This window comes from Lissotriton helveticus, chromosome 5_1 (assembly GCF_964261635.1).
Source record: "Lissotriton helveticus chromosome 5_1, aLisHel1.1, whole genome shotgun sequence".
Taxonomy (NCBI): Eukaryota; Metazoa; Chordata; class Amphibia; order Caudata; family Salamandridae; genus Lissotriton; species Lissotriton helveticus.
Window position 1 is genome coordinate 1,672,350,672 of NC_136065.1, and position 23,976 is coordinate 1,672,374,647.

Genomic DNA, 23,976 nt, shown 5'->3' on the forward strand with positions numbered 1-23,976 from the left:
ATGAAAGTTGGCCCAGGATGTAGAGTGGGTCAGTTGGGGTAGCCTTGTATTTCTTATCTACCCTTGTTGTAATGACCCCAGATTGAACTAAGTCATGGAAGATATCTGGGGTGTGGAGGAGCATGCCTTTAAGCATGGGCAGGTACTGAGCGGGGAGTTGTCTGGAGGAAAAGGTTTGAAAAAGGAAATCATCCTCCAATGGCTCAGTATGCAGAACCACTTTATGAGATGGTGGCAGCCCTACCAATGAGGTTATGGTAGGAAGCGATGATATCAGGAGGGGAGGGTTTTGCAGGGTATCGGTCAGGATCTGTATCCACTGGTGGATCAGTAGCTTAGGTGTCCTAGGGATCATCCTGTGGTGTGATGTCAAAGGTATCCCCATGGCCCTGTCGCCCTCTTTCTGAATGAGCTGACCTTTGAGGTGTGTATGATATTGGGTCAGCTGGAGAAACAGGAGGTAAGGGTGAGTATTGTTAAGCATGTAGGGATGGTGGAGTAGTGAAATGCAAAGGGCTTGTAGTCTTGTCCATTCCCTTCCGCTGCTTTGGCAGAGGAGGAATGTCTAAGGCTTCTTTAAAGGACCGCTGTGCTGGTGGAAGATCCTGGATTTCCAGTTCGGAGCCAGAGCTGTCATCGGGGGAGAAGGTCCCTTCATCCGCAGCTGACGCTTGCACATGGTGTTCTCCCTTGATGTCCTGGGTGCCAAAACGTTATGTTGGTTGCCTACGTGCCTCTATGACATTTTGAGTCATCAAGCCTGATGGTCACAAAGAGTTTTCTTCGAACGGAAAGAGTGACAAGTGTCGCAATCAACTTCGTTTTGCTCAGGGCAGAGACACAGATTGCAGATCTGATAGAGATCGGTCCAAGGGTATAATAACCAGTAGATCCTCACATTTTTCAAATTTTATGATTACTGGCTATTGAGGCATTCCTGAATTGGTCTCATGTACAATATTATGTTTGGGGGGTTATTATCAACAGTTCCTGCAAACTTCACGACCGGGCTCAGCACCGCCGCAGCGCCGCAGGACCAGCAGCAAAGGGCCGGGCCTTGCTCTGCCTGTTTCCCGACCGGGCTTGGCTCCGCCGGGCCCCTCCCACCACCAGCTGATGTCCTCAACAGCGCCAGAAGGCGCATAAAGGCAGCGCCAGGGCCGAGTCCTGTTGGGGTTATTATGAACGGTTCCTGCAAACTTCACGGCCGGGCTCAGCTCCCCCGCAGTGCCGCAGCACCAGCAGCAAAGGGCCGGGCCTTGCTCCGCCTGTTTCCCGGCCGGGCTTGGCTCCGCCGGGCCCCTCCCACCACCAGCTGACGCCCTCAACAGCGCCAGGAGGCGCATAAAGGCAGCGCCAGGGCCGAGTCCTGTGGGGGTTATTATCAACGGTTCCTGCAAACTTCACGGCTGGGCTCAGCTCCGCCGCAGCGCCACAGCACCAGCAGCAAAGGGCCGGGCCTTGCTCCGCCTGTTTCCCGGCCGGGCTTGGCTCCGCCGGGCCCCTCCCACCACCAGCTGACGCCCTCAACAGCGCCAGGAGGCGCATAAAGGCAGCGCCAGGGCCGAGTCCTGTTGGGGTTATTATTAACGGTTCCTGCAAACTTCACTTCCAGGCTCAGCTCTGCCGCAGCGCCGCAGCACCAGCAGCAAAGGGCCGGGCCTTGCTCCGCCTGTTTCCCGGCCGGGCTTGGCTCCGCCGGGCCCCTCCCACCACGAGCTGACGCCCTCAACAGCGCCAGGAGGTGCATAAAGGCAGCGCCAGGGCCGAGTCCTGTGGGGGTTATTATCAACGGTTCCTGCAAACTTCACGGCCGGGCTCAGCTCCGCCGCAGCGCCGCAGCACCAGCAGCAAAGGGCCGGGCCTTGCTCCGCCTGTTTCCCGGCCGGGCTTGGCTCCGCCGGGCCCCTCCCACCACCAGCTGATGCCCTCAACAGCGCCAGGAGGCGCATAAAGGCAGCGCCAGTCCCTCGTACCGCGGGACGCGCGCGGGCAGCGCCGGGCTAAGCCCGGGCAAAGGGCGGGCCCTCTGTGGCCCTCAGAGGCCTGAGGAGACTGGGCTGGGCCAGGGACCTTACACCTTTTAACCTGGACTTATATTGTGTATTATTCACGTGAGACTTTATTATCTTGGTGTTTTTCATATGAGTGAGTTGTGGCTCTTATACGACCTTGCATATTGTTTTATATTTATATAAGATGTCTAAAACTAACAAGCATTTACAATGCAATGGTCTCGGCATCATTAAAGGAAGAGCTATTGGCATTGCTCATGACATTTCTTTTTTTTTCTTTAAATCATAAACAAATGACATTGTCATTTACATTGCCAATACACAGCACTCTGCACTCAACAGCACACAGCACTCTGCACTCAACAGCACACAGCACTCTGCACTCAACAGCACACAGCACTCTGCACTCGACAGCACACAGCACTCTGCACTCAACAGCACACACCGCTCTGCACCTGCACTTACTGCTCTGCACACTCACTCTGCATTCTGCACTCACTACTCTGCACACTCACTCTGCATTCTGCACTCACTACTCTGCACTCACAACTCTGCATTCTGCACTCATTACTCTCTGCACTCACTACTCTCTGCACTCACTACTCTCTGCACTCACTACTCTCTGCACTCACTACTCTGCACTCTGCACTCACTACTCTGCTCTCTGCATCCATTACTCTCTGCACTCACTACTCTGCACTCACTACTCTGCACTCACTACTCTGCACTCACTACTCTGCACTCACTACTCTCTGCACTCACTACTCTCTGCACTCACTACTCTGCACTCTGCACTCACTACTCTGCACTCTGCACTCACTACTCTCTGCACTCACTACTCTCTGCACTCACTACTCTGCACTCACTACTCTGCACTCACTACTCTGCACTCTGCACTCACTACTCTGCACTCTGCACTCACTACTCTGCTCTCTGCATCCATTACTCTCTGCACTCACTACTCTCTGCACTCACTACTCTCTGCACTCACTACTCTCTGCACTCACTACTCTCTGCACTCACTACTCTACACACTCACTACTCTGCACTCACTACTCTGCACACTCACTACTCTGCACACTCACTACTCTGCACACTCACTACTCTGCACACTCACTACTCTGCACTCACTACTCTGCACTCACTACTCTGCACTCACTACTCTGCACTCTGCACACTCACTCTGCACTCACTACTTCACACTCTGCGCACTCTGCACTCACACTCACCTTCTGCCTCACAGAGGGATGAAGTGAGCGCCGTTCTACTGGGCAGACCTGGGGTCAGGCGTGAGGGTCACCAGGGGCGCGCACGGCTTATAGAGCTATACCGATCAACACAATATTCTCCGGAGTGCCATCCATCTACCGCAGTAGCAGAAATTAGTTTGAAAGCATTGTCGAAGAATGCAAAAAAAGCGCCTCATTTAGAAGCGATGAACAGAATTCAATTTTTAGAGCTCCCATGATGTGAAAACAATTTACAATGTACTGTGAACAAACTATTTACGAAGATAAAATATTAGTGAGATAGGTAGTAATCCTTATGCATATTGCCAGATAAGCTGGTGCACCAATGGTCCTCTACACTGGAAAGTCATTTTGAGGATGTAAACACTTCTCAGAAGACAATCTCCTTGACTACAGCGGACCTGCAACAGTGTGCAAAATGTCATGACATTTTGTGTTTATGTACGCTGCTGTATAGATATTTATTGCCCTAATTTCTTTTCAGTATTAGAGGATATCTTTGAAAATACAAGCCTATTATGGAAGTGGATAGAAATGATTATGATCATCGTGGCTAACACAAAGGTGGTGAGGAAAGTGAGTGGCAGATATCGCCACCTCATGCTAACTGAGTATAGTGGGTCCAGTGGTAGCTTGCACAGCCACGTTCTTTCACTCCGTGTCCGGACTTTGACACTGTGGAATGGGGTTCAAGTCCCAGCGTCGGCTCTCCCAGAGATTACAAAAAAACATGCTGATCGAAAGAAATAAAATTAAACAATACCGATTGGCGTGACGAGGATAAATCCATGTGCAGTGCACTGCCCCCTTGCCTTGTAGACACCGCAGCCCAAGAAAACATGATTGACGGAGCAAAACGGTGGTCTAATTGTCCATAGCCAAAGTATATAACAAGCTGAGGATAAAGGGCGTGAAAACAGCGTGGTGGGCGCGCACGTGACGCAGCGTGGGCGTGCACATCAGCTGAAGATCGCCGGAGAAGACACCGAGTCTGCCTGCTGCCGTGACTGACCCGCTGGAGGGAAAGAGCCCGGTGAGTGGGGGTAGAGGGGGAGGGGGGGCGGCAGAGAGGGAGTGGGCAGAGAGGGAGGGTGTGTGTGTGTGTGTGTGTGTGTGTGTGTGTGTGTGCGTGTGTCTGTCTGTCTATGTGTGTCTGGGGCGTGCCTGCCTGCCTGTGTGTGTGCGCGTCCACAGAGAGCGAACTCAACTGCAATAGGGCTCGATGCCGAGCCCTAAAAATGATAAACCTGCAATAGGCCCCGGCACCATTGATAACTATATGGTGAAGAAAGTTAGTCAGATTAATAATGAAAGACGTGCTTCACTAGGGAAGGGTACTCCGATGCTGGATTTACCAGAGTTGTCTCCGCAAAGGGTGATCACAGAGGTTGAGGCAAATATGAGCGGAGTCGTCAGAGAATATCCGCAGACGCTTACTACGGTGAGTGTCGAGGTACATTCAGACCAACACGCCCTGTCAAGCGAGGAAACAGGTGAAGCTCCGCCTGTCATTAGGCCGATGCGAACCTGCAGGATAGCACATCAAAAACGGGGGGGAAACATAGTACCAAAAGAAAGGATCTGGTTGGGAAAGAAACGAATAGCCCTGTCATTAACCCCTTTGTGTTCACTGGAAATAATAATAGTGGTCTGAACTTAAATACTGAACAGTTTGCTTCTTTTATTAAAAATCTAGAAGCGAAATTTGTAGCGAAATTAGAGGAGATGATCAAACCACTGTCTATATAGATAGAGAGCCTGGTCACGGAAGTGGCTAGGCTGGGCAGCCTAGTGTCTGCACACCACGCTGCACCCACCAGTGGCAGGGTTAAGGCTGGGGGAAGAGGGTAGGAGGTGACGAGTGCTAAAGACCAACAGAACACTCATAATACTGTTGCAGTAGTTACTACTGTGAATGATGCTTTAAGTACATCAGTCGTCCCAGTAGCACCTGCCTTGTTGACACAACCCAATTCAGCCCCACGAAGTGGACTAGTTCCAAGGCCCCCCAGGAAAAACCGATATCTGAATTTACCACCTGACTGTGCACCGTTTGTGGCGGTATTGACTAACGTTCCACCATGTGGCACTCACCCCGCCTCACCTTATGATGAATCTCACACATCATTGAAAAATAAGACAGTAGCATGGCTTAACAAAAATTGTGGCTTTCCTACCTCTTACTCTGGTCAGATAATGGCAGTAAGGAGGGTGAACTGGGTAGGCCCGTCCAACAAGCTGGGAAGTGGGGATTGCATTGTGGTAAATTTTAAACATCCACAACATGTGGCAACTGTTCTCTTAAGAGCATCCTCACTAGTATATAATGAGAACAGTATTTGTATGCGCCCGTTGGGGTACTTCTACGCACACCTGTGCAAACCCACCCCCCAACAAAGGATAACTAGGCGGGTGCTTGAACCTCAGACCCCAGCCATGGATACACAATTTATATATAACATAACTAATCCATGTGGGCCTAGAAACTTGGATGAAACCTACAACAGGATTACTAGCGCTGGACGCTATCACCATGGGTCTAATATCGACACACAGAACAGGTATGATGCTTTGTCTGGACTCGAGATGTGTGACTGACAGGAGGTACCTGCGGCTCAGGGCACTGTGGCTTCAGGTGAACCTATACCCGTAGAGAACTCACTGGACATAATTTCTGGATGTTTTGTTGTTTCATGTAATATTGCGGGTTTGGCTGCCAAAATGGCTGATGAAAACTTAGTTAATTACATCAAGCAATTTAAGGTCATCTGTTTACAAGAAACTTGGCTGGTTGAGTGTGATCTTTTTCTGGAAGGGTACAAGGCCTTCTATGTGCCAGCCATTCCATCTGTAAGGGGTAGACCGAAGGGGGGACTTGTGATTTTTGTTTCTATTTTAGTCCCTTGTAAAATGCGTAGGATTGAATCACAGTATTCTGGAGTGATGGGTTTACTTTTAAATGGAGAAAACTGTCGGGCTGGTTTGGTGAATTTTTATAATGCAACTAATGATAGTGCAGGCTTAAATCAAATATTGCTATTGAACTCTTTTATTACTACTTCTATGAAAGATTTTGGACATAATCTTATGATCATGGGAGATGTTAATGTGCATCCTTGCGGTGATCCACTGAAAAAATGTTTAACAGACTTGTGTTGTGAGCGCCTGGGAGGTATTCATATGGAACATACAGTGGATGGGGAACTTTGTAATGATCTAATGAACAACTTTGACCTCTCACTGGCTATGACACTCAGGGACCCGTTAAAATGCTTTGATATCCCTACTTTCAAAGGGCATGGCAGGGGCACTTTTATCGATCATATGTTAGTCTCACTGACAGACTTTTCTGGATTTGTTCAGTATTGAACAAAGTGAATTTAGTGACCATAACCCTCTAATAATCCGTCTGAAGGGGCCTTGGGTTAACAAGGGAAACCAGAACCATAGCTCATGCAGGCTGTGCACAACAGATGGGAAGCGGCGACTTAAATGGTCAATGGTTACCCCAGATCTTCTGTACAAAAATATTGTGGATAAATGTACTGAGGATATTAAGAACTGTACACATGTGGGAGGAGATCCCAGGCATGTCCTTATTGCCTATCAAAACTTGTCGGAGAAGGTGTCAGAACTCATGACGGCCCCCGCAGAGAACTTGGTGAAAGGGGGTCCTAGGTGGTTTAACCACGATTGTACCAAAGCTGCACGTAATCTCAGGTTAGCTCTGTCAGTCACCCCGAGAAATCTGGAGGGTGTAAAACTGTGTCGGAAAGAATATAAGTCTGTTATTGCATCCCGCAAGGAGTTTTTAAGGAAAGAGGCTTGGGATGAAATTCTTGACCCCTCCACCTTAAACTCTAGCACTAAATTCTGGGCTCTAGTTAAAAGACCGTTCCTGGTAGAAGACCCGGGTGATGGATTAGATTGCTGCATAACTAAGGAGGAGTGGGTACTTCATTTTAAAAAATTGTATCATTCAGCGGACCCTGTAACAGTTGATGTTTTACCTTATACTAGGGGAGGCATAATTAAATTTGATATTAGCGAGGTAATGGATGCCATAGAAGGACTTACAGCTAGTAAGGCCCCTGGACCTGATGGAATCCCACCGGATCTTTATAAATCAGATCCAGGTTTTTGGGCACCCATCTTGGTAGCTGTATTTAATGCAGCTGCTATAGTGGGCTGCCCCTTGTCCTGGGGTTTATCAACAATTGTCCCTGTATTTAAGAAAGGAGACAAGGGCAGCCCCCTTTGTTATCGTCCGATTTCATTAATAGATTCCATGGTCAAGATTATGGGGAGGATCTTACTGCAACGAATATCAAATTGGACGTCAGATAATAACATCATGTCCATCTCCCAATATGGCTTTTGTAGTGGCCGTTCCACCATAACCCAGTGCCTCAACCTCTTCCTTATACTGAGTAAATATACTGTTGTGCAGAAGGGAGCCGTCCACCTTGCCTTCATGGATCTGTCATCGGCCTTCGACTGTGTTAACAGGGGAAGGCTGTGGCAGACCATGCGGGAGAAAGGTGTGGACGTAGGGATTGTGGATTTTCTGGTGGACTTGCACAGTAACACCAGTGCAAATGTTAGGTACTCAACAAATGGGGAAACCACTGATAATTTTGACATCAAAAAGGGAGTGCGTCAAGGTTGCATCCTGGCCCCATTTCTTTTTAATTTTTATATTAATGATTTAGATGCTGCACTACAGGAGGTAAAATCAGACTGCCCCAGAGTTGGCAGGCGGGGTATTCCTGTACTTTTATACGCAGATGATGCGGTTTTAATTTCTAGAACGGAAAAGCGTCTCCAGGCACTCTTGAATGCTTTTAATATTTTTATGACCAACAGAGACCTATTGGTCAACAATTCTAAATCATATATAATGCATGTTGGCCGACAATCGAAAAAGAATTTTATTTTTAAACTTGATGATGCTCTGATCCCTATTACCCAAACATTTTAATATCTTGGCGTTGTATTTGACACAAAGCTCAGCTGGGGTCCTCATGTGGCAAGAAAGAAAGGGGAAATGACAAGGGTTAATGCCTCTATTTTTAATTTTGCTACAAAATTGGGGAAGAAGCCAAATACTGCAATGATGAAACTCTATAATGCGAAATCGATAGCTACTGCTGTATATGGCAGTGAGTTGTGGGGCTACATAAGTGGTGAACAGTTACAGGTTACTGAAAACAATTTTTTAAAACGTCTCCTCTGTGTTCCAGCTAGCACATCGAACTTAGCGATACACGAAGAATTGGGGACTCAGTACCTATCCGATATATTTGGGCTAAGATCACTGACATGCTGGGTAAAATTGTGGTTAAATCAAGATATTCCGCTTACCCACCTGATTGTGAAAGACCTTGTGTCTCAGGACAACTCAATGTGCGTGCCCTGGCTAAAATACTTGAAATCTTGTTTTTTGAGGCTTGGATGTTTGAATCTATTTGAAAACCCTTGTGGGATTGTAAAGGGTGATGTGGCAGCAATTAAGCGGGCTTTTCGGATGGACAGGAAGGCCCAAAGAGAAGGGGAGGAGCTCATGAAACCTAATATTAGGAAATATGTCATGTTAAAAACCTGTGACACCATGGAACTATATTTAACATGCACCTTCACTTCTCATGAGAAATTTTTGCTGACGAGGTTCAGGTTTAATATTTTTCATCAACTTTTAATTAGACCTATGTCGGACATTTTTTTAAAAACTGCTGCTCCCTGTGGCTGCGACGGGAAGTCTCCACAGGATATGCTGCATTTTATATTTTTATGTAGGTTTTATGAATATCCACGCAGACGTTACCTTGTTGCCCTTTTAAAGAAACTAAATTTTAATCAAATAAGACCAGCAATTATGTATTTACAGCTTTTGCACAGCAACAGTGTTCTTTCTGTCAAAGAATTTTTAAAATTAACTGTCAAACTGAGTAAGTGCCTGGATCTGTGATTCTATACCTCTGAAGGATGATAAGCTTATTTGCTGAAAGACCTTATATCATGTTGTAAACCCAGTAGTAATAGCACTTTATAGTTGAATTTGCCTACTTACTCATTAATGAAATACGCATATTATGTTCTTTTGTAATTGTGATTTTAAATATGAAATGTTTAATGTATTCTATATGTGTACTTTTATGGTTTGAAATATAACCGAAATAAAGTCTCTATTGAATTGAATTGAATTGAATATGTTTGGGAATGTATTGGATGCAAGTGGCCAACAGTTTCATCACTGTCCTCACTTCCAGAGATCGTGCATGACCTGTGGTAAAGGTGCTCTTGTTCATGCAATGCTGGTACTTTTTCTGAGTAGGGTATGATTTTATTCTCAAGGTATCTTAATCTACCCCCAGACAATTCATTTTCATTTCTGGAGTAGGGGGTTATCTTTCCAATTTACTGAGAAATCCAGTTAGGGGAATGAACTCACCACTTTCTACAAGTTTTCCTTGCACTGTTTCAAGGTTCTTGCCTTTACTAGACAGCCATCTAGATAAGCACACACATGAATAGACTTTCTCCAGAAGTGGGCAGCTACCATCACCTCAATCTGTATATATACTGTCAGTGTATATTGTATGCCAAAGGGTAACAATTTTAACTGGTAATGATCTTACATTATCACAAACACTAGGTATTTTCTGTGCGACAGCATAATCAGGGAAGGTGCCCTTTAAATTTATGGTCACCATGTAATCCTTCTAACAGGGGTCTGGCCTCCTAGAGTGTTATTATCTGGAATCGCTGGGTTTTGAAAAATTTGTTGACGAACCACAGATCCAGTATTGTCTGATGGGTTAAGTCCTGTTTTGAAACCAGGAAGTACGCTTTGTGGACCCCTGTGATTTGCTCCTTTGATTGCATCATTTGCTATAAATTCTACTACTTTCTTTTGCAGTATTCCTTCCTGCCCTTTCCTGTGTTTCTGTGGTTGTGGTGGCATTGCAGGTACTGTTCTTATAAGCTGTATGTAATACCCATGTATTATTATGCTTAGCACCAACCTGTTTGAAGCAACAGATTCTTAGGTGCTTAGAAAGTCCTTTTTCCTACCCCAACTGGTGTCTCTTGGAGAATTGTAAGGCAGCTCCATTGGAAATGGCACCTCTGGGCATCCCTCTGCCTCGGAAAAAGGTCTTGAACTGCTGGGGTACCTTACACTGTGCTGGTTGGCTAAACTGGCTCCCTGATGGCTGACTTATGGATGCTAAAAGGTACAGTGTTCTCCCTTAATTCTTCTGTATGAAATGCCTCCACTTTTGAAATACTGGCTTAAATGACTGCAAGGCACCCATAGCTTTGGGTGTCTCATTTGCATGTTTCATGGCTTCCAGTTTCAGGTCCACTTGTGAGCCGAAAAGATGAGTGACAGTAAGAGGCTTGTCTACAACATTGGTCTATATCTCAGTTGTGAGCAAAGATGCACAACCATGCATGCGTTCTCAGTACAGTGCTTGTGGCCTGTTGCCTGCTATATGTGTTGGCTGCATCGAGGGCAGGTGTAAGGCAGTAATTGGCAATATTTTTACCGCTTTTATAACTGTCTTAGTTATCTTTTCGTATTCCTCGGGAAGGTGTGACCTTAGGTTTTCCATGTCTTCTAAATGTTGGCATTTATATGGGGGGGATCCAAAGCTGTAACTATTAGAGATTTGGGTTCCAAATGGGCCTGTGTGTATTTATTATTTGGAGTGGGTGCCCTACACGTATTCTATATTCTAGGGGTAACATCTTTGCAGGTTCCTTGAAAAACAACCTCCCTATTTGTAAAATGCTTGTCAGCACAGATGGAAATTGTTTTTCCTATTTACAGGGCCTGGGGTTTCTTATAGGAAACATGTGTCTTCCTTCCTTTTCCATCTCCATCCGTACCCTAAATTCATCTGCAGTGCTCTTAATTACCCCGTGATACATAGATATGTCCTCTGGTGGAGAGGGTCTTGAAACATAAATATCCACCTCCTCCTGTCATGAGTCTGCCTCAATGTCCTTCTAGAGTGTTTCTTCCGCAACATGTTCCTCACATTCTGCATCCTCAGCATCAGGTGTGTACATCAACTCTTCCTCCCCCAAATCTGGATCTACTTCTACCTCTTGTGGTGTTTCTGGATGAATTCTTACATTTTTCTAATTCCTGGCTGGATCTTTTAATGCCTGTGGGAACAGGGAACTCATGGTATTTCATGAATTCCTCGAAGGCCCTCTTCTAACTAATTAGCCAATCTATTTCTGCCTCCAATGTTATTTTATTTTGCTTGATGTTGTCAATATCAGAGGGCTTCATGTCTTTGTGGGAATTCTCCTTCCAAGTTTCTTGTTCCTCAATTTCTCTTTGCACTTCATCATTCTCTGAAATCCTGCCAACTCTTTGCTGCATTTTCTTACCAGTGGCTTCTTCTTTAGGCCTTGTAGGACGGAAAGTCTCCTTCGCCGTTGAGGGCTTGTATTTTTGTGGCTTTGTCCTTTCACTTAAAGACCTCAGCTTTGGCGGTGTCACATGCAGTTTGGATGCATTTGTTTGGTGGTGCACTGTAAACCTGGGTCTTTATTGTGGTGAATAATCTCGAGATCTGTATCCTTTTAGTGTTCACCCTGAGCTTCCTTGGCCTCAACCTGGTCATCTTCGGAGAAACTCATCTTCTCTATTGACCGAGCATATTTCTTCTCCTTCTCAAGTCCATGCCATGTCAGCAGCTGCCCAGTGAGCAAGGAGCACCGTATCATTGTGGATAGGAGTTGTAGGTTTGAAAAGAGAATGTGCGCACCAGTTGTTGGACTTAAAGCCCCTCAACAGACAGAATAAACATACTTGTTGTTCGTCATTTAAGGCGAACGTCCAGTGGCAACTTGGGCTAAACCTGAATATTGTGCTCACACTCTAGGATGGCGTAATAGAATCTCAGGGACCACACCCATTACAAATACCATTCTACAACTGCGGCAAAGTACTCCCAGAAATTCCCTATCAAAACATCAATCCAACATTGAGCATCGCAATACAGTGATTCTGAGAGATTTTTGTTAGGGTCCCACTAGTCACCAACAGTCTTTCTGCACTTTTATAGGGAGCTCCCTCATTGCACATCCAAACCCAATGGCAGAATTTTTTTTATCTAAAACAGTGGTCATGTAATGGAACATTGTGGGCACAATCGATCTCATGCGCAGGCTCCGCCCATGTAAACACCCACCAGAACTAGGAAAAAGATTTCCAACATAACACTTCTGTATCTAACCACCCAATAGGGGAAATATGCACAGCATGTGAATCTAGAAGAGACTTTGTGCTGCAAAAGCTCACATACAAATAGTTTTATTCACCTTAAAAATATTAGTATAATAAAAAGTTATAGAGTGTTTAAGGGACCAGAGTGTTGCTTGGGCAGGCAACCATGTTTTCTTTTATTTATGTATGGCAGTGGTTCTTAACCTTTTGAGTTGTGTGGACCCCCCACTTAATTATTATTGGAAGCCAATGACCCCAGCCTAAGCAATGTCGATGATTTTAACTGCAAAACAATACACATATATACAAAAACAAGCATTCATCAAACAAATATACAAATGATGAAATATTGCATTTAAGTCACAAACACATGAATCAAAAAGCACCATTTTAATTTTAACAGGAAGGTTGGACCTTTTCTAAATTCAATGATGGTCACCCATCATATTCTGTTTGATACACTTGCACTGCTCACACAAACCAATCTGCAGATACCAATTTATTTATTAGCCTACAATTTCAAATTCATTTATATTTACAGAACGTTTTAACCTTTTCAATATTGTTTCTTAATTTATAAAGAGTTTATTAATCTGTTAATATTATTTAATTTTCTAAGAAGTCGCATGCCACCTGAGTAGGTGGAACACAGGTTAAGAACCGCTGTTGTAGGATGTCTGGGAACAAAAGGGTGTGCATGTGCATTCTTCAGCCTTACCAGAGGGGATTCGAATATTCCTACGGTTTGGGCAACAGCCGCGGAGAAAGAGTTGAGCAGAAGTGTCAAAGGGCCGTTGATGTTGAGACATTGGTGTCTGCTAAGTTGGTGCAGAATGTTTTTGTTGTCCGTTTTGTCTGGGACCAAAAAAGACTAGCTTAAGTTGGGGAAGTTGTTAGGATTAACATGGAAGAGAATATAGTGCTATTGTTGGACTAAATGATGAATAAGGGCAAGAGGTTATTGATTCCAGGCTGGGATGTATCATCAGTTTGAGCAGCAGTCACCACTGGTGGGGGAAACTTGGGTAGATGACTTTTATGCGGAGGCTGTTACATAGATGCATATATTCTTTGGAAGAGTGGGAAGAGCAGATCAACAATCAGAAGTACGAGTCTCCTGTGATTAGTGGGTAATGGAATACGTTAGCTAGGATAGTAGGGAATTTTTCAAAGAAATTGTGGGCTGAACTAAGGAGTACAGTAACATGTCACGATTTTGTAGGTTTTATTGAGAGGTTTGAATGGAAAGCTTCCTGGTTTTGTGAGAGGTGCTGGTAGGGACTGTCTGCTTGGAAAACCTGCTGCTGGTTTTGTGCATCATGGGTACTCTACCACCTTTCATGTTTAAAACTCAGGAAGGGATAGAGGCAGCATCTCTGATGGTGTGATGAAACAGTCGGATCAATACCAAGCCCGAAAACACAAAATGAAGACAGGAAGGCACCAGGTCAGAGGGCTATTTTACCCAACAGACTGAGACTCAAAATGTTTTGCAGGTTTCTGAGGACTCAGAGCATTTGAGACATCACACTTGCATTGATGATACACGCCAACATTATTTATATCATAGTACCTTTACTGTGTAATCATTGTAAAACTGTTTGGGACTATACCACACCCCCCAAAGGATCTAGGACCTTCTGTTTCCTGTGTCGGTCTTCTTTTGTTACTGTCTTTACTTTATATTTTGCCACTGAAATTAAAAACCTAAACACTTTTACACATACCACTCTGAGTGGAAAGTGGCTTTTCCTGAGTGAACATCTGAGGTTCAAAACATCATCATCCCATAGAATAAGACTTAACTATTACTACGATTACTATTACACTACTTAGAAAGTCAGGACACAAATACCAATATATTGCTAACCAATGGCCACTACAGTAGTAGGGCCATGGGAAACTAATGAAAACCAACTGTTCCTCTCTAGGAATTGCCTAGCAGCCACAGCCTACCCCATGACCAAGAGAAGAAGCCCAACAGCTGACCTACTCTGTTGTTTAGGAGTTGTTTCTAAGATACCATTTACACCCACATGCCTTGGCACTTTTTTACTAGCTGCTTTGGTCAGCAATTCTTGGTTATGGATACTTTATTTATAACTATGTTTTTCACTGAATCTGGTCTGCGTTACACAAGCCACATCCATTACTACAAGCTGCATAATCTTTGACTGGAGCGAGAGAATCAAGTGATCTAGCCTAAACGTCTATCCTTGTCTTGCCTTTGTTGCAGGGTCATTTGTGATATGATTTACAAAAATTATTTGGTATGTAGTATGGCTGAATTATCTTCCGTTTTACCCTGAGCTGCCAAATCTATGTAAGTATCTGCATTTTATTTACAACAGTTTAGAGAAGTTTTCTGCCACCCATAGCGAGATTACGCAGGTAATTTCTTATTATCTCCGGCTGGCGCCCTGTAAGATCAGCCTGTAAGATCAGATCATTAGATAGATAGTCTCCTTACCCAGTAACTGTTTTCTGAAAATGTGGCTATTACTTACAATAGTACCTAATTTTGTATCTGTCTTGCACATGGAAACCACCTGATCTCTTGCACAGTTGGTTTCTTGTGCTTGGCACCCGCTTATGTATGCAGCTGATCTGGAAGGAATGAAGAGGAGCAGTGATCAGATAGTGAGGGGTAAGTCAGTGAATAATTGCAGATCTATGTGGAACATATGCGAGTTCAAATCTGTGTACAAGACAGTTGTAAGTGCAGACCAACATTAGATCAGGTTTCAATGGAGGGGAGAGGATTAAGGGAAAGTCCCCACTCCCCCCTGTTCTGCTGGTGTCACTACTGCTGTAACGAGACCCTGATCTTGAACTGGAATGCACAGTAGTGTGTGCTCGATGAGGATCTAGAGTGGGAGCTGGTTTTGCATCTATGCACTGATGTGGGTCTAGTGAAGGAACTGAAAGATGTATCAGAGGTATTCAATGGGGAGACCTCTGGTGTGCTCTGTGCCTTTTTGAGGAAGATGGTGAGTGACAGTCACAGCCTTCTTTTTGGCACTGACGGTGGAGGTTACTGGTGAGGGTGGAGTGGCGGAACTAATGGAGCTTCTGTTTTCTTCTTGCTCTCTGCACCTGGTTAATCAGTGCAGGACACTGATTAGATGATGGCATTCTTTCAGCTAATAAAGCATTTGTTGTCACCTCATGTGTGATTAGAACTGGAGAGTCCCTCTATTGAGACTTTGCCGGTCTGAGAGGTGGATTTTACGGAACAAGTCAGTTTGGGTTGGAGTTTTCTCTTGCTCACTATTGAATTTTTTTGACCCATTTTAGGTATAACCTGTTACGAGTTCTTAAGGGCTGTGCTAAGGGGGCAGATAGTATTCCGTGTCTGTGTGATGATGTATCTGTTCAAGATATTATGCACTTTGTTTTTATATGTCCTTTTTATTCACGCTTGTGTAAAGGGTTTTTAAAGCTGATATGTTAATCAGATTTTTCTCTATTATATTTTCAGATGTTGCTGGATGTTAGAACTTGTTACCAGGTAGCTTGGATTTTAAATAGTGCGCTTAGAATAAGGAATACGATGATCGTAGACTAATATTATGAATTATTATATTATTTATTTGCCTCATTGTTTGGTTATGTTGCTCTAGTTTTTTTTTTATTATGGCTTATATTGTGATTTATGTACAATGAATTTGCATTTTAGCCATGATGTCTTTTTATTGTCTTTATGGTTTATTTTTTAAATCGAATAAAGAAATTATGACTATGATCTTAATAGGTACCTGCTTTTTCACGTTTTTGAGGATGGAGGGCTGTGACATTCTGGCTGTCTTTGTAGTGTTAGTGCAGTGAGAACATCTCTGGATTTGAGCTTCTTGACCTGTATATTTTAGTTTGGGATAAAATAACAACCGAGGCTGACATCCTTCTGTTTTTCCACAGTAAAGGGATTGAGTCACATACCTTAAGCATGGGTGGCTGTGGGTGCTGGACATTTGCCGATGCAGGCTGTTGACTGCTCATCAACCTCTCTAGAGTGTGCTCCAGTAACAACTGGTGTTCGCTACCTTCTGATACCAATCCTGTTTTCTCCAAAATGAGAGGGTGTTGAGCAAATGTCTTCTCCAACAGGGATGACTTTTGTACTTCAGTCTTTTCTTTCTGGGTTGAACGTGGGCCATCTGACTTCCTCATCTTAGGTGACTGCTGGACAGCTATTTTTTCCAACACCAGTGTGCGTTGAGCGTCAATCTTTTTCAGTAAGGTTGAGTGTTGAGCTTCGATCTTCTCTAGCAATTGCAAGTGTTGGACCTTGGTTTTATTCAACATTGGCAGGCTTTGGGCTTCAATCTTATCAACTCTGACAGAGTGCTGGAGAGCAGCCTTCTCCAATGTATGGGGGTGCTGACGCTGTGCCATTTTAACACCGGAGGAGCCCTGGGATTTAGGTATCTCTGACAAAAGTGAATCTTGAACTGTTCTCTTCTTCTGAAGCATGGTCAGTGGTTGATCTTCTACCTCTTTCAATGAAGGTGAATGCTGTACTGTAGTGCTTTCCAACAAAGGCAACAACTGCTCCTCAGTTTTGTCTATCATGGGTGAAAGCAATGATTTTACCAACAGGGGTGATATTGGGGCCACCGTCTTTTTGATCAAACAACACTGCTCTTCATTCTTCTCCAAAATTGGTGGAACCGTAACTCCAGTCTTCTCCACTGCAGTTAAGCTTTGAGAATTAGTTTTTTTCGACATCGGTGGGGCCACTAAGTTGGAAGATTCCTCAACAGTGTTCATTTCAGTAACAGATGAATGCGGTGTATTAGTCTTTTCCAATGCAGGCAGACAGTGAAGCTCCACAACCTCCAAAATGTTCAGATTTTGGGCTTCTGACTTCTCGGATATTAGCAAATGCAAGACAGATTTCTTCCGCAAAACAGGAGAGTCTTCAACATCTGTCTGTTTGGAGACAGGGGAGCGGTTCGAAGCTGTGATCTGTAAGGACATATGAGATGGATAATTAATGGTAGGTTTGTGAGGGATTGAGGAACTGTGATGAGGGTCACATGGGAAGGATAACAAAACAATAATGGCATGAGAGACACCCAATATGGGAGGAGCCATGCACTTACCATACTGCTGCAGCTGCTGCTGAATGATGAGCTTGTTCGAAACTGTAACTTGGAGTGAGGCCGTGATATGAAATTGGTCATGAATCGAGGTTCTGACCTGGAGTTGGATTGTGATTTGGAACTTGAATTGGAGCAGGATAGTGATTTGGAATCTGATGTAGAGTGGGACTTTAGTTTGGAACAAGACCTTATCTATGAATAGGTAGGGAATGGAGATGGCTCTCTGGAGTGAGAAAGTTGAAGTAAGACTGAGCCTTCTAGCAATATAGTAACATAGAGCGAGATCAAGACCTGGAAGAGGGGTTGGAGGAAAACCATAACTTTGAACAAGACTTTTTACACAGCCTGGATTGAAAAAGTGATCCGGTGTTGGACATGCTTCTACCATGTGAGTGCGAATATGCTCCTAACCTGAAGGTTCTGCTTCTGGAAGGGGATTGGAACCCAGAACCTAGCGATGATCGTGACTTTGCCACATAACATGACAAACTTTACCTGGAGGATCCACACCAGCAGGGGGACTCAAAACTAGACATGCCCCTGGAATAGGGAGAGGTGTGGCACGGCGGCCAGGGCGACTGACGTTGGAATCTGGGGATCACGATTCGATCCCCGGCTCCAGCGGCAGGTTAGCCCAGCACCACGTGACTCTGAGCAATAGCTTGCTTAATCTTCCTGACGGACCCCAGCGCCTAGAGACCCTTACGGGTGATTGTTCACGCTTTACAAATGTGGATTATTATTATTATATATTAATAAGAGGAAGTAGACGTGGAGGGCCAGGACCAGGGGGATGTGTCTTAAGACTGGAGGAGAATGAGGCGTGCTGGTGCATCCCCAGCCTGGTAAGCTTCAGAAGGGGGAATAAGAGATTCATGGCAGAGGCTGAGAGGACAGTGGGTTGCACCGGGTTACCCAGTACTGGTTATCTCTTTGGCTTAAAATACTGCAACATATGTTAGATCGTAAATATATTCTTTTAGCTGGAGTCTTTGATATGTCACAAGGTGTGACCTGGCCATTGTGGGATTATTTTAGGCTCCAATCTGATTTTAAGTGGCATTATGTGAATATGTTATGGGTTGCATTTCATGCTTGTTCTGTTTGCAGAGGACTAGGCATGGATGGGGGCCTGAAGCCTTTTAACTGTCATTGTACTTCAAGACTGTAAGGCAACTTTTAGGGTCAACACTTGCTTCTTGTTATCTTCATCTAGAGTCTGTGCTTCAGAGCAGGTACGAGCCTACGAAGACACTTTTCTGACCTGTCCACTATGCTTGGGCTCTTGTCCCCAACTTAAGTCAAAGAGAGTGCAGGGGATTTTCCGTCAGCCTCTAATTATAACTGACTGCCGAGTACAAGGACTCATGCTTGAGCATGAGCCCTTGTACTCTGCATTCCCCAACACAGAACAGCACTGGAGGTCTGTTTTCCATTACAGGTACAGGTTGAGCCCTACCTCTAATAACACAAGAAATATATGATTTTCAGTCTTCTCCCGCACAGGTGATGATTAGGTAGCAGTATTATCCACCATAAATAAGGGGAGCAACTAACTGATATCATGCATAAACAATAGCTGGACCTCTGGTTGCCTCCAATACTTGTAGGAGCCGAACCTCCTTTTTTGCTTAAACGTGGTTTAGAATTGGGACAGTGCCTTCATCAACGCAAGCAGTATTTTGGCCTACAATTTCAATGTGGGCAAGATCTGAGCATCAATCTTCCTCTGGTGACTGGACATCTACGAGCACTGAACCCCCTGGCCGCTCCAGTAAGCGCAAGGGTTTGGTAATGGTTTTCTCCAAGAAGTGGTGCCCCAGACTTCTACAACAAAGTGAAGATGCAAGTTTCTGTCTACAACAATAAATATTTAGCCTGGGTATTCCCTAAAAGGGAAAAGCTTGGATTTCTGTTTTCATCAACAAAGGAGACACCATTATTCCTTGCAGTCTGTTTTTCACTAGCTCTGCTACATGATGAATAACAGCCTTCGTCAATTTAGATAAGGTATGGGTGCTGTTCTGTACTAACCTCTTTGTGTCATGTTATTCTTCAGAACAGGTCTTCTCCAGCACAAGCAGGAACTTCCATCTTTTCCAAAATGAATGAGTCATGTTTTTCGGACGGACATGGAGCCTTAGTCTTCATGAGCGAGGACAGTCTTTTAGGATTCAGTGCTCTTCAACAAGGAGCACTTAGTGTCAGAATTTCTCAAAACTAGCAAATGTTGGTCTCTGTGTTTTCGATCATGGATGAATGATAACATTTTGGAAGAGACTGGATCATGCTCATCTCCAACATTAACAAGGGTTGAATTTTCACCTTCTTCAAAACAGATGATGGTTAGACCACTTTCTACTAAAACTCTGAAGCGGTGGATTAAGGTTTTCTTCAACACTAATTGAAACATCAAAGCTAATCTTTAGCACATGCAAGCAATGGGTTTAATTATCATCCAATGATGGTGAGTGGCTTTTTTTGTGCTCTCTCATGTGGATAAGTATCTTATCCCAGTCGTGTTGAATAGGACCAAGTGTTGAGTCTCTGAGCTCTGTAACACAGCTAACTGTTGGGCACTGGTTGTCTTCAATGCAGGTGCACCATGGGCCTTAATCTTCTTGATCACTGGCTTGTGACTAGCCTCAGATTCCCCCAAAACAGGGAGAGATTAGGCTTCAATATTGTCAGGTGACAGATGGTACTCAGTTGCACCTAAGACAGGCAAAGTTTGTATCTCAGTATTCTCTGACATCACTTTGGCCTTGGACTTTTCCAAACAGGCCAAATATTGCATCTTGGTGTTCAACATGGGACAGTACCGGGGATCTGTCTTCTCCCATATTTTTTGCTCCTGGTGTTTCACTCACGTATTATTTTGGCTCTGGTCATTCCTAAATCGGTGAACGCTGGAAATCTATGTTCTTCTAAATAAATATATAAATATTTAAAAATATATATTTAGGTCAGTGCTGGGGCCTTTTTCCTTGGCCAAGTAGGACAAGCATTCTTCCTCAGTCTTTCTAAAAGTAAGTATAGTACTTTGTCTTCTCCAAGGGAGGTGCCAGATGGGCCACAGTCTTATCCATTGTGAAGGTACATTGAACCTTGTCCTCTCTATGGTGGGAAATCTTTGGGCTTCTGTCATATTTAAGACATGTGGACACTGGATTTTAATGTTATCCATACAAGCTTGCTTTGAGTGGCAGTTTTTCCTAACACAGGCTTGGAATGGGCACACTCATTTTTTTAAACACTGGTACATGCTGGTTATCTTCATTCTCCATTATTGGAGAGAACTGAGTTGCCAGTATCTCAAACAAAGGCACAATCTGGGTATTGGTTTTCTCCAATACAGGCACGGGATAGGCATTAGTGGGGGCTTTTTAATACAAAAGAAGGGTGGACTACAGCCTTCTTCTATACATGCAATGAAAACAGTGTTTGCCAATACATTCAGAGGTAGGTCATTAGAACTGGATATCAAATGTCTCCAACTCAAGGAAGAGTGGTGCATCAGTCTTCATCAGAATATTGACTTGAGTGTTCTTAAACATAGATGAGATTTGTCATTTAGTATTTAGCCCTGGACTATGATAAGCCTTGGTCTTCAATATGTTTATGTTTTGGGCATTGATTCTTTCTTGCAAGAGTTGTGTAACTCATTTGTCCCAACAAAGAAAAGGGATGAATGACAATCTTCTTCAACACAGGCAGGAGTGGGACATCTATGTTCTCCAACACTGGTGATGGCAAGGATTGAACTGGAATGCCCTTAAATGTGAGCGAAGGATTCGCCTTGCTGTTCAACATAAGCAAGCATGAGATATTGATCTCATCTGCACTGTTGAAAGTTTCTTTTTAGTCTTTCCCAGCACTTCTATATCTAGGCCTTGAGCTATGTTAGAAAAGACCAAAGGTAGATCGCTAGTTTATTGATCTTCTCAATCTTTTCTACTATGGTGGAGTTCTTCATCAGTAAGCATGCCATGGTTATACCCATACTTTCTGAAATAAGCACTGAATGCTTCTCGATTTTATCTAAAACAGATTTTAGTGCTTTTGACTTTAATATTTCCTAAAAAAAATAATTAAGCATTAAAATGACTATTCACAAACTGCCCTTTGACGTACATTTATTAGTGCTACAGTACTACTAGACTTGTACTACATAACTATTTACAAACCTACATGCAGAGACCTACGCCTTATCTTTTCTAGGCAGAGTTCTCCACCACGTTGCGTAGGTCTCCATACATGAAAGCATAGGTTTTATTAGTAAATATGTGAGGAACCTAGGGGAGTGGCTAAAAAAGAAGAATATTTACTACTAAATGGGCAGTGGTAAAGAAGGAGTAAGGAGCGTTTTGGGGGCATTAGGGAGGGGGTTTCGGGAGGGACATACACATAGAAACACCCATCCACATAAGCCCATTTCCATTCAGAAACTGCACTTCTAAAGGTACTGAAAATGGATGAGGTATTTTTTTTTTTTTTTTTTTTTTATTTCCGGCTTATATAGCGCCAACTCATCGGCAGGTCTCAAGGCGCTTATGACCGAGAAAGCACAACTACTAGTTTATCAGAATGGAGGCAATACCAAAGTAGGCTAGACTGGGCTCCATGCCTCTCTGAAAAGAGTTGTTTTTAGGATTTTCCTAAAGCGGAGAAGATTGCCTTCTTTACGGAGGGCCTCCGGAAGTTTGTTCCAAATTATTGGTATCAGAACAGAGAAAGATCTTCCGCCTTTTGTAGCCAGTCTGAACCGGGGACAGGCGAGCAGCTGTGCATCTGAGGACCTAAGTCTTCGTTCAGGTTTGTACACCTCCAACCGTTGCTTAATATAGGCAGGTGCTTGCCCATAGATTGCCTTATGGGCTATACATAAGTTTTTAAAATCAGACCTTTGCCTAATAGGCAGCCAATGAAGGCTCTGTAGCAGCGGGGAAGCATGAGATCTTAAATCTGAAAATAAGCCGTGCAGCGTCATTTAGGACCACCTGCAGTCTATTGGTCAAGATTTTTGGCAGACCCAGATAGAGCGCATTCCCGTAGTCCAGCCTCGAGATTATTGTAGCAGAAACTACTGTGCGAAGAATGGACCGGGAAAGAAGGGGCACTAGTTTGCGTAGCTGTCTAATTAGGCCAATACAGGTCCCTACTACAGAGGAAATCTGACTGACCATTGACAGTTCGCAGTCAATCCTAATACCCAAACTTTTCACTTTGTCAGCTGGTATAGGAGTGGGACCTAGTTCATGAGGCCAATACAGGTCACTCCATGGTGAGCATATGGACGAGACCACTAAAAACTCTGTTTTTTCTGGATTAATCTTTAGAAGATTCGAGGTCATCCAACTGACTGTATATCTCAGAACATCATGCGCATGGGTCTGAGCCGGCACTGTATTATCTATACTCAGCAACAGCTGGGTGTCGTCAGCATAGTTAAATACCCGACACCCCATCTTTGCCAGGGAATTGATCAATGGTTGTAGGTACAAGTTGAATAGGAGTGGGGACAGTGCAGAGCCCTGAGGGACTCCGCACGTCAGATTTCCCACCACCGATACCTTGTCCCCCACCTGAATCCTCTGGTATTGGCCTGATTCAGCTCTGGCAAGGTGGTGGCCTCTGCCTTTTCAAACACTGGCAAAGGTTGGGATTCCATCTTTTCTAGCAAGTGTAAAGGTTGAGTCTCTGTCTTATCCAACACAAGCAAAGACTTGACCACTTTCATATCAAAACATGAGGGAATGTCAAGTCTTTGTCTACTCTAACAAGGATGAATATTCTCTAACATGGGCAAATATTGGTCCTTGAACTTCTAAGATCTTGGTGGCGGTTGATGCTCTTTCTTCCTAAACACTGTATGTTTTCTATCAAGTCTTACTGCAACTTAGTCTTCAAACAAGAGTAACGGTTGGAGTTGTGTTTTATCCAACAGTGATAATGCTTGGGTACAGGTTTTCTCATAATCATGGACGTTTTAAGCTATGTTCTTCTCTGAACAGGTAATAGTGTAACTCGAGTTAAGATGGGTTGTGTTCTTTTTTTTATTACAAAGGAAATTGGAGCATAAGGCTTCTCCAACATGGGAAAGGATTTCATATTTTCTTCTCCAAAGATGTTCATCGCTGGACCAGTTTTCTCAGAAATAAGTAAGTACTGCAAAGATTGGATCTGCAGTGACAAGCAAGAGGGAAAGAAAACAGAGGAATATTGGAAGGTGTGTATGATGAAGTGAATGTAAATCTGTATAGTGGGACTGGTGAGTGACAGTGACATAATGGCATGTGCGTGTGGGGACATAGGAAATGCTTGGCAGATCTACATAAGAGAGACAGGAATGTGATCTT

At 44.0% G+C, this 23,976-nt stretch overlaps 1 protein-coding gene across 4 annotated transcripts in view; it reads right to left on the reverse strand.

The window, feature by feature from the left end:
• The window catches only part of ACIN1 (apoptotic chromatin condensation inducer 1), a 1,432,530-nt gene that overhangs the window by 722,919 nt on the left and 685,635 nt on the right, over positions 1–23,976 (reverse strand). For all 4 annotated transcript variants that reach the window (XR_013594955.1, XR_013594954.1, XM_078644895.1 and 1 more), the window contains exon 7: positions 16,452–17,480. Coding sequence is in view for 2 of the 4 variants with exons in the window: in XM_078644895.1 (XP_078501021.1) it covers positions 16,452–17,480 (1,029 nt within the window). In the remaining 2 variants the exon portion in view is untranslated. The remainder of the gene's footprint in view (positions 1–16,451; positions 17,481–23,976) is intronic.